Source organism: Anabrus simplex, chromosome 10 (assembly GCF_040414725.1).
Source record: "Anabrus simplex isolate iqAnaSimp1 chromosome 10, ASM4041472v1, whole genome shotgun sequence".
Classification (NCBI taxonomy): domain Eukaryota; kingdom Metazoa; phylum Arthropoda; class Insecta; order Orthoptera; family Tettigoniidae; genus Anabrus; species Anabrus simplex.
The window spans coordinates 61,355,550-61,365,769 of NC_090274.1; the positions used below are offsets into that span (position 1 = coordinate 61,355,550).

The 10,220-nt window shown below is 40.8% G+C and overlaps 1 protein-coding gene across 1 annotated transcript in view; it reads right to left on the reverse strand.

Annotated features, from left to right (window-relative positions):
- Rsod (Related to Sod) overlaps window positions 1–9,584 on the reverse strand; it is an 82,782-nt gene extending 73,198 nt beyond the window's left edge. Inside the window, exons 1-2 of the mRNA XM_067154991.2 lie at window positions 9,440–9,584; window positions 729–954 (exon numbers count right to left, since the gene is read on the reverse strand). Coding sequence (XP_067011092.2) covers window positions 729–954; window positions 9,440–9,488 — 275 coding nt within the window. The 5' untranslated portion in view covers window positions 9,489–9,584. The remainder of the gene's footprint in view (window positions 1–728; window positions 955–9,439) is intronic.
- Between the last annotated feature and the right edge of the window lie 636 nt (window positions 9,585–10,220).

Consider the following 10,220-nt stretch of genomic DNA (forward strand, 5'->3'; position numbering starts at 1 on the left):
CAGACAAGTCAATACAGGATTAAATAAGTACCTATTACGGTTAAGCTTATCAACAGATAGGTCTTACGGCAACGATGGGGTAGGAAAAGGCTAGGAGTGGGAAGGAAGCGGCTGTGGCCTTAATAAAGGTACAGCCTCAAGATTTGCCTCGTGTGAAAATGGGAAACAACGGAAGACCATCTTCAGGGATGCCGACAGTGGAGTTTGAACCCACTATCTCCCAGATGCAAGCTCACAGCTGTGCGCCCCTAACCGCATGGCCAACTCGCCCGGTTTGACTGAAAAACTGCTGGCAGAAGCACTAAAATGCCCTTGTGAATTGGAGAACCCTGTGAAAGGAAATGCTAATTCCTTTACTTATACTAATCATTATTGTGTAGATTGGACACTAAGAACGCTCCCATAAGAAGGGTTATTCTATAGGGGCCAGTTCAACTGGAGTAAGCAGAGAAAAGGGGAAGAGGAAAGCTAATAATAATGACGTGTGACCTCCGAAAAGGCCTGGTGCCTGTGAGGATGGGGCCCTACCTGTGATGAGTTCTAATGATGAAGACAGCACACACACACCCACCCTGCGAGCCATTGGAATTAACAAATGAAGGTTAAAATCCCCGATCCCGCCGGGAATCGAACTCGGGACCCCTTGAACCAAAGGCCAGCACGCTAACCATTTAGCCATGGAGCCAGACAGAAGCAAGCTCAGATAAAGTAATTAATAAATTACTCACACTGGACCAAGATTCTGGGGTCTGCAACGGTCTTCTGGGTTCGTGTAGTCCACTGGCTGATCATGTACTTGCCATGACCACTCGGATGGCTCTGTTTTAGAGATTAATGAGATGTGTATCAGCACAGCCTTGGCATCTGAAGGGTGTTGTTTGAAGCTCACTGTCCCGTGCAGTCCAAACTGGGACAAATATGCTGTCAACTGGATACCATGGCAAATGCTACTGGCTGAAAAATAAAGAGAAAATTACATTTGACATACAGCACAATCTCAGTAAGGATTGCTGGATTACTGAAACTTCTGTTTCTTACAGAAAAGAAAAAAAAAACTGTAGACCCTCTCATATCAGTCCCTTGAGGAACAGCGATATGGTCAATACACATAAAAAGTTGGTTAATCCAATAAGAAAATGTCTCTATTATAACACAAAAAGGTGTCAGGTGGTGGATAAGGGGGTCCTCAACGGCTTGCCAGCTGCTGCCTGGCAGTTTTTAGGGGGAGGACATATCGTTTGGTTCAGACCAGTGTAATGCCATTTTAATTTGTGGATAAATTTGGTAACAAGTTGAAGCTGAAGAATTGCATTTTTAAAATGGCTAGCATGGTCGGACGTGACTAAGAGGGGGAAATTCCAATTTATGTGAGAGGTCTCAGAAATATAGCAGACTTAAGGAAAGGAGAGATTTTCAAGAAGAGAGCAGAAAATATTTTAAGTTCAACATAGTGACTAACTTAATAAGTGTTACTTATTTATTTTACGATTTGAAAATTATTCTATTTTAAAGTATTTTACTAAATGACAAAGTAAAGTTAAATTTAGACACAAAGAAACATTTTATTTCTTTTTTAGATGTAAATAAGGATGTAAGTTCCAAGAGCAGAGCAATTTTAAAATTTTAGCATATAGTGACTATTTTAATAGATTTTATTCATTTATGATTTGAAATTTTCTATTTTGAAGTTTGTAATAAATGACATAGTAAGTAAATAAAAGTTGAAACACAAAGAAATATTTTAACAATTTCAAGATTTATATATAATTGTTCTGTTGATAAGTATATTTTTACCAAGTCCAAAGATTAGTTGATGTTTTGGCACCGCAGAAGAAGAGAGTAGTTAGCTCTCGAAACATGTACAGTAATTAAGTATAATAAAATATGTAAAGTACTGACAAGGCAGGAAAGTGTTCTATAGAAATTTAGATCAGCTTGGGTCGGTGTTGACCTCAACTCTGACCGGCCACCCAACACATCAGGATTTATCTAAGATAAAATTCTAAAAGAATTCTGTTCAATACACGTTTTCCATTTGATAAATGGTCTGTCTAAGAAGCTATATAGGACATTTTTCGACTTAGCCTAGAGGTCATCATCATCTAAAATAACACTAAAGATGAAAGACATATACAAAACGTGACACATAAAAAACTTGAGATAAAATACAATCAACAAATGCAATGAAAATCTATGTTTAAAATGTACATAGCTTCAAACTTGGACGAATTTAGTTGCAACAGATGTGGGTCCAACCGTATTTAATACAACTATTGGTTGGCTGGAGGAAACACTTATAATTGTGATGACTGTTAAATGTTGTTCTATTTGTTATGCTTCTGGAAATGGAGTGAAGTTTTAATAATAATAATAATAATAATAATAATAATAATAATAATAATAATAATAATAATAATAATAATAATGTTATCGGCTTTACGTCCCACTAACTACTTTTACAGTCTTCGGAGACGCCGAGGTGCCGGAATTTAGTCCTGCAGGAGTTCTTTTATGTGCCAGTAAATCTATCGACACGAGGCTGTCGTATTTGAGCACCTTCAAATACCACCGGACTGAGCCAGGATCGAACCTGCCAAGTTGGGGTTAGAAGGCCAGTGCCTCAACCGTCTGAGCCACTCAGCCCGGCGAGTGAAGTTTTAAAAATTCGTTACAAGCCCTGTGCGTGTATAGATCAGCTTGGGTCGGTGTTGACTTACACACTGACTGGCGACCCAACACAACATCAGAACATCTAGTTGAAGACCCTTCTAAGCGAATACAAGGATTCGACCTACCCAGATGTCAGTGGAGGGTCATCAACCAGATCCGAACCAGACAAGGCAGATGTAGGTATCTACTACACAAATGGGCTACCTCTGCAAATTGTGACTGTGGTGCTGTGGTACAGTGGTGGCGATAAGGACCCCACAGACCCCGCAGGGCGGGGAGGCCCATGGCTTGTGAGCGGCCCATGACTGTTTATTAATTCAGTAGCTGAAGAGTGATTTTACATACTGATAAAGCTACAGCACTCAACACAGTATTATTTGTATTACAGTGGGTTATTTTAACTTAGGCCATCGTAGTGCAGAGCTTCATTCATCAATAGGAGTACAGCAGTTACTTCTGAAAGAATGTGGGTTTCCCAGCCTGCTCCAATAACAACCATCCCTTGCTGCCGCTCACTACAATCAACAGGGCTTTTGAAGTAATTAGCCAGTTCTGAGAATCCAGTAGTCAGCGAAGATGCGATAACAAAGACTTCCTCCTTATCTAAACTTTAAATACTGAAGTTTCGAGCCTGTTTATAACTCTCGGCAGTCAGTGTAGATGCGTAGGCCTACGATGGACGGTTGAGTTGTAAATAGTAGTAGATTATTTGGTCCTAGGAACGGGATGACGGTCAGCGTGTTTTGGTTACTATAACTGGAATATGCATTTCTTGTGTATGTGTGGGTTCACACCATAAGTGTATTATTTTTATTCCTTCAGATTTGAAAACCAAATTCTGTAACTCATTATTATTATTATTATTATTATTATTATTATTATTGCTGTTCACCAGGAAACGAGGGCCCATTTTCGATTAATGCGGGAGGGGGGGGGGTGCAAGCTTCTTACTGCCGCTACTGCTGTGGTGGATCCTTGAAGACTGTACACCACATTGTTGCTGACTGCCCTCTTTGTGCTTTCAGAGGAACGATAACGGACATCCATCATACATCCGTTGAAGCAATAGAATGGGTCAGAGAACTAGACCCAGAACTGTAAGATTGTACGAGCTTGTGACTGTGTACATAGGAGACAATGACTGTTTGTGTCTGTAGTATTCCTTAAGCTACACGTGCCTCCTAGGTGGGTGCTAAAGAACAGTCACTGCATGCGCAAAGGAAGTGCTATCATCTGCTCCTAAAGGCACTCTGCAGAACTGATTCTGTCTCCTGACCTCCCGGATGAAGCGATACGTGCGCACACATTCAAAGGCTCTTCTGAGAGCCACACAAAGGCTTGCCCAAAGGCTCGATTCCCTGGAGGAGCTCTCCGTATGTGCCATCTCAACACTGAAGACCTCAGCAGATCAAAATGCGAAATATTACACAAGATCCTTAGAGAGCACGAAGTAGATGTTGTCGCACTGCAGGAGACGCATATGGACAATGCAGACCAGTTTGAGACATGTGGTTCAATCCCTGGATATCACATGATAGGTGCCACTTACCATGACCACTGTGGCACAGGTACCAATGTCTGAAAGTCAATACCTAACGTCCAACTCATTGAAATAAGCTCTCACAATGACTCCTCAGCAATAACAATCAAAATGGGTAACTTCAGCATTACAAACATTTATAAGTCACCAAATGCATCATGGCCTGATGGTTTCCTGCCAACCGAGTCACATCCAGCGGTCATCATCGGAGATTTCAACAGTCATCCCCCCCTGTGGGTGGGGGACGCACATGTAGAATACACCCGCGGTATCCCCTGCCTGTCGTATGAGGCGACTACAAGGAGCCCAAGAGGCTCTCAACCTGGGAGTGTGGATTGGCGACCATGGGGCCCTTAGCTGAGTCTAGGCATTGCTTCCACTTACTTGTACCAGGCTCCTCACTTTCGTCTATCCTGTCCAACCTCGCTTGGTCAACTCTTGTTCCTTTCCGACCCCGACTGTATTAGAGCATTCAATGCCTAGGGAGTAATTCATTTTCACGCCCTTCGTGGCCCTTGCCTTTCATCGTCCTTTACTTCATTTTTCGACATGATGGATCCCTTTTTCTTCTTTTTTCTCTCTCTCTACCCCCCCCCCCTGTGGGTGGGGGATGCAGACGAAAAATACACCCACGGTATCCCCTGCCTGTCCTGAGAGGCGACTAAAAGGGGCGACCAAGGTATGATTGAATTAGAACTATGAAACTACTTTTGATTCGTACCATCACGCGGGGAACACCATGGGTTGCCTGTACCTGCGAGTAGTACCACTATATTAAGTACGAAATAGGTTTGTGATTAGTAGCAGCAGAGAGAGGTTCACTGTAGGTTTCCAGTACCCATGTGAGCAACACCACGGGTGTGGGCGTTGCCTGTGATTAGTACCACTATATGAGCGGCGCCGTGGGTCTGCGTTGCCTGCGCTTACTACCCACTATGAGAGGAACACCACGGGATTACACTCACCCGTGATTAGTACACGTAAGTGAGGAACAGCATCGGTCTGCATTGCCTATGTGTGGCGCCATTATGTGAGAAACACAATAGGTCTGCGTTACCTGTACGACGTCCAATACTTGTGAGTAGTACCATCATATGTGGAACACCGTGAATCTATGCTACTTTTGATTAGTACCCCAGCATGACATATATCATGGTTCTACTTTACTAGCGATAAGTACTATTATAACGGGCCATTGACCTGGATTTTGGACCCCTTTGGACAGCAAGCATCGTCATCATCATCAGGATTGTGCTTTAGAAGTGGTTCCTTGGTCAGTTATGCTGTTTCTTTATGGTAGTTTTTTTTTTTTTGGTAGGATCCACTGATTGTTTTGGGTTCATGTCCATCCATTCATTCTTCATGCCATTTTTTATTTTGGTCAGTGGATGATTTAAAACTTTTGTTTTGTCATTTCATTTGGGTACCATCAGGGGCCGATGACCTAGATGTTAGGCCCCTTAAAACAACAAGCATCATCATCATCAACAGTCATCATACCAAGTGGGAATACAGACAGTATAATTCACATGGTACTGAAGTAATCAACTGGGCCGAAGCACACAATCTGCACCTTGTGTATGATCCTAAAAACAAATGTACATTTCGTTCAGCCAGATGGAAATGTGAAACAAATCCAGATCTGAGCTTTGTCACGACTAACGATGCAGGATTAGTTCTACCGACCACCAGATACATTGTTGATAACTTTCCACACAGTCAACATCAGCCCATCATCCTAGAAGTGGGAATGCAGATATACCAATCATTGAAAATTCACCACGCCCTCGATGGAATTTTCCCAAAGCCAACTGGGACCAATTTTCTCAAGACCTAGACAGCAATATCCTACGGATCGCTCCCACCCCTGGTAACTACCAAAAGTTTGTCGGGATGGTAATCTCAATGGCCAAAAAACACATACCCAGAGGCATTCGAAAACAGTACATACCATGTTGGAGCGACACTAGTGAGCTTCTGTATCAAGAATTCCTACAGAGTTGTCAGACAGAAGTTGCGGATGATCTCATTAGCAGTCTGGATAAGGACAGAAGGGATAAATGGACTAAAGTGGTTGAGGAAATAGACTTTAAGCATTCAAGTGAAAAAAAACCTGGAGCCTTCTAAAGAAGCTAGGAGGCCACTGCTGCAAACCACAAACACCTCAAGAAGTCAAACCAGACAGAATAGCAGACCAAATCATTCAGATGTCCAGGAATAAATCAGACAAAGCACACTCCAAAACAATCATAAGAGACCTGCGAAAACTAAGAAAATCATGCTTCTCTATACCAGAGCTAGCATCACCATTCACCGCAGATGAAGTTATAATAGCCCTTCACAGCTGCAAAATGGGAAAGGCACCAGGCTTTGACAACATCCATAATGAGTTCCTTGTTAACTGTGGTAAGAAGACAAGGAAATGGCTTGCTGACTTATTTTCATCCAACCAACGCACAGGACACCTGCCACTGGAGTTCAAGAGATCGAAGATCATTGCTTTCTTGAAACCTGGAAAACTGCCCAATTGTTCCGAAAGCTATAGACCCATAGCATTATTAAGCCCAACCTACAAGCTACTGGAAAGGCTGATGATCCTCCCCACAGAACAAGCTGGCTTTAGACCGGAACGAAGATGCAAAGACCAAGTACTTGCTCTGACGGCATTCACTGAAGCTGGATTTGAAGAGAAGCTAAAGACCGGTGCGGTGTTCATAGATCTCAGGGCTGCTTTTGACACTGTATGGAGGGATGGGTTAATATATAAACTCCTGAAAACCTTACAGTGTAAAAACACTACAAATCTTATCAATCGCATGCTTTCAGATAGAATAATTCAAGTGATCATAAACAACATCCTGAGCAAACCAAGAAGACTAAATAATGTACTCCTGCAAGGTTCCATATTAGCCCCCTTGTTATTCAGTGTTTATCTCGCAGATATCCCAGAAACGGTATCAAGACAATTTGCCTATGCCGATGATATTTGCATAGCCATGCAACACACAACATTCCAAAGCCTTGAGGAGATACTAACGAAAGATCTCTGCTTACTGACAAATTTCTTTTAAAAGTGGCACCTGACACCTAGCACAACCAAAACAGAAACATCTTGCTTTCATCTAAGTAACATATAGGCTCATACCACCTTGAAAGTGACTCTCCACGACAGTATTTTACTATACAACCCAAACCCAAAATATATCGGTGTAACACTGGACCGGACACTGTCATACAGTAAACATCTCTCCAACCTTGCAGCCAAACTAAGTACAAGAAATAACGTCTTATCCAAGCTATCTGGCAGCACATAGGGATCCACAGTGGCAACTTTATGCACTTCCGCCTTAAGTTTGGTTTATACAACACCTGAATACTGCTCTTTCGTCTGGCTGAATAGCGCCCACACCAAGAAAATTGACACCGTCCTGAATCGACAATGCAGATCATCAGTGATGTCATCAAAACAACCCCACTGCACAGGCTTCCAGTCCTTAGCAGCATCCTTCCTTCAGATCTACATCGCATGAACAATCTCACAATAAATGTAAAAAACAATCTCATCTGAGAAGCAAGTAAAATACAGGCCAATAAATCACTTCCATTTCATCAAGACATCCAAAGAATCGCTTCAACCCGACTGAAATCTAGTTACCCTCCCCTGCTGCTGGTTCAAATCTGATGAAAAAAACCACTGTGGACTGCTAAGGCCCCCCACGAATGGATATCAATCTTTGACCCTACGCAGAGTGTATGGGTCCCACTAAACAAAGCACACTGGGCATGGAAGAAGCGGCTCTGTGATGCATTCTTGGGATCTGCGATCCTCTCCAAGCTGTGACTGTGGTGAAGAATTCCAGACAATGCAACACATCACCTTCAGATGCCCACATAGAGCCTTCTGCAGAACTACCAATGACCTCCTGACAGCTTCAACAACAGCTTTTCAATGGCTGCAACAACTGGACATCCTAGTTTAGTTTTTAGTTTTCATTTGTTAATTTATGAATTTATATTTTACATCATTTTTGTATTTTTGTACTTTTTATTTCTATTTTTCTATATTGTACATATCTCTCTTGATTTCTACTTTATGTTTTACCTTGGCTTTTTATATTTATTCTATTTTGTAAATTATTTGTTGCTTTCACATGTTACTCAATTTGTGTGCAGCTTAACTTGTACCATAAGCTAAATAAATAAACTGTGCACAAGTTTTGCATATAAAATGCATATGTAAATAATTTTGATTTATCATACAATAAATAAATAAGTACACTACAAAATCTTACATTAAAACACAGAACAAGAACAATACAATCAATGTCAAAAGTTTTACAGAGATTGGTATGTTCAGTTTACAATTTAAAATCCAACTTTCGAGGCTTCTTAGAAAATAGATTCTAGAGATCTGTTGGCTCTACAAATTATGTCTCTGAATGTTTATTATTTATTGTCAGTTTCTGTCAGGCTAGGTCCCTGTCGATCTCAAAGGCAATGGAGTTTTCCAGTAAAAGTGTAGGCAACATGAACAAGAACAAAATTCCAGTGGAGAGAAATGGCTTAAAGAACACAACAGTGGATTTATACAACATTTCAACTCTGTCTGTGCTAAAGAAAAACGTATAGCTACTACTGTTGCTTTCTATGCATGGTGTGCTAAAATAGCATGACAATAAAATCACAGAAAAGTTTTTTCGTTTCTTTTCTTTTTTAATATTTCATTTCTCCTTTACGAAAATTTCTAAATTATTGTGCAAGAAAGGGATGACGATGAATATGGTAATTATGGATACCGATCATAACAATAGTTTAGTTTAATTGCCTATCTATTTGAAAAATCGGAGTATCGTCTCAAAAGATAAATTTCGGTACCGCTACGATATATTAGTTGCACCATTAATCTAATTTCAGGCGAATTTGAAGAGTTTGACAAGTTGTAACTTAGCCTAATGTTTCGAGTTATGCACTTCAGACGTACAGTATGGTGTCAGATTTCTCCACGAACATGTAACAAAATGGACAGGAACTACAATATTTTCTTAAACTTTCCGTTTGAAGCGAGTAGAATTTTTGTGCAATATCACAGTTCGTTAGGTAGCCTACCTACTGAATATTCATTAGATTACCAACATTCATTGACACTTCAAGAGATTTTAATGGCCGATCAGAAGAGAAACTTCCGCACTGTGCGTATAGGCTAACTACTACATGAGATAGAATACTTACCAGTGATTAGAACCACCAGCAGATTATGCCATAATGCTAAAATAGCCATGAAGACGAGTTGTTCATGTCATGTTTTATCACTCAGCTGCCTTTCTCAAGTGAAAGTGACGAACAGCTGGTCACACCGTTATATCCAGGGTACCGTTATGCACCGTGTCCGGCGAAAGAGGGCGAGGTCAAATGGCGGGTCGTTTTTATTACTTTGATTGTCATTTAATACTGACGATATCAAAGACTCTGAATCACTTGCTATTTCTGCTAAAACGGGTGAAATGTGGTTTATAAACGTAGTGTATTCGTTTCTTCAGTGGAATATAATGAGTATTACTGCTATACCTATCTCAAGTACCTAAGAACTTAAGAATTGAGATCTAGCCTCATTTTATTGTCTGCTGAGATTGTGGGTTACGAGATCGTAGCCTTGAGAAAAAAGGAAGGATAGAAGTACCGTACTCGACTCCACAGCAGCACCTTAACACCTTAAGTGCCACATATGCAGTGAAAAAAATTCCATCCAGGCCATTCTTTCTTTTTTTACTATAGAGTATAAAATAGCGCATCTTATTACAGAAAAGTACCTTTTAGTCATCTTGGGCCAAAATTGTAGTCATAACATTGTGTTGAAATTGTGGTGACACAACGTATCCTAGCACAGTTTTCACCTTCCTGACACACTGGTATACGTCTGTCTCATTAGCTGATGAACTACTAAAGAATAAAACTCATATCTTTGGAACATTGAAATCTAACCGGAAGTATAATCCAACCGATGTTACTAAAA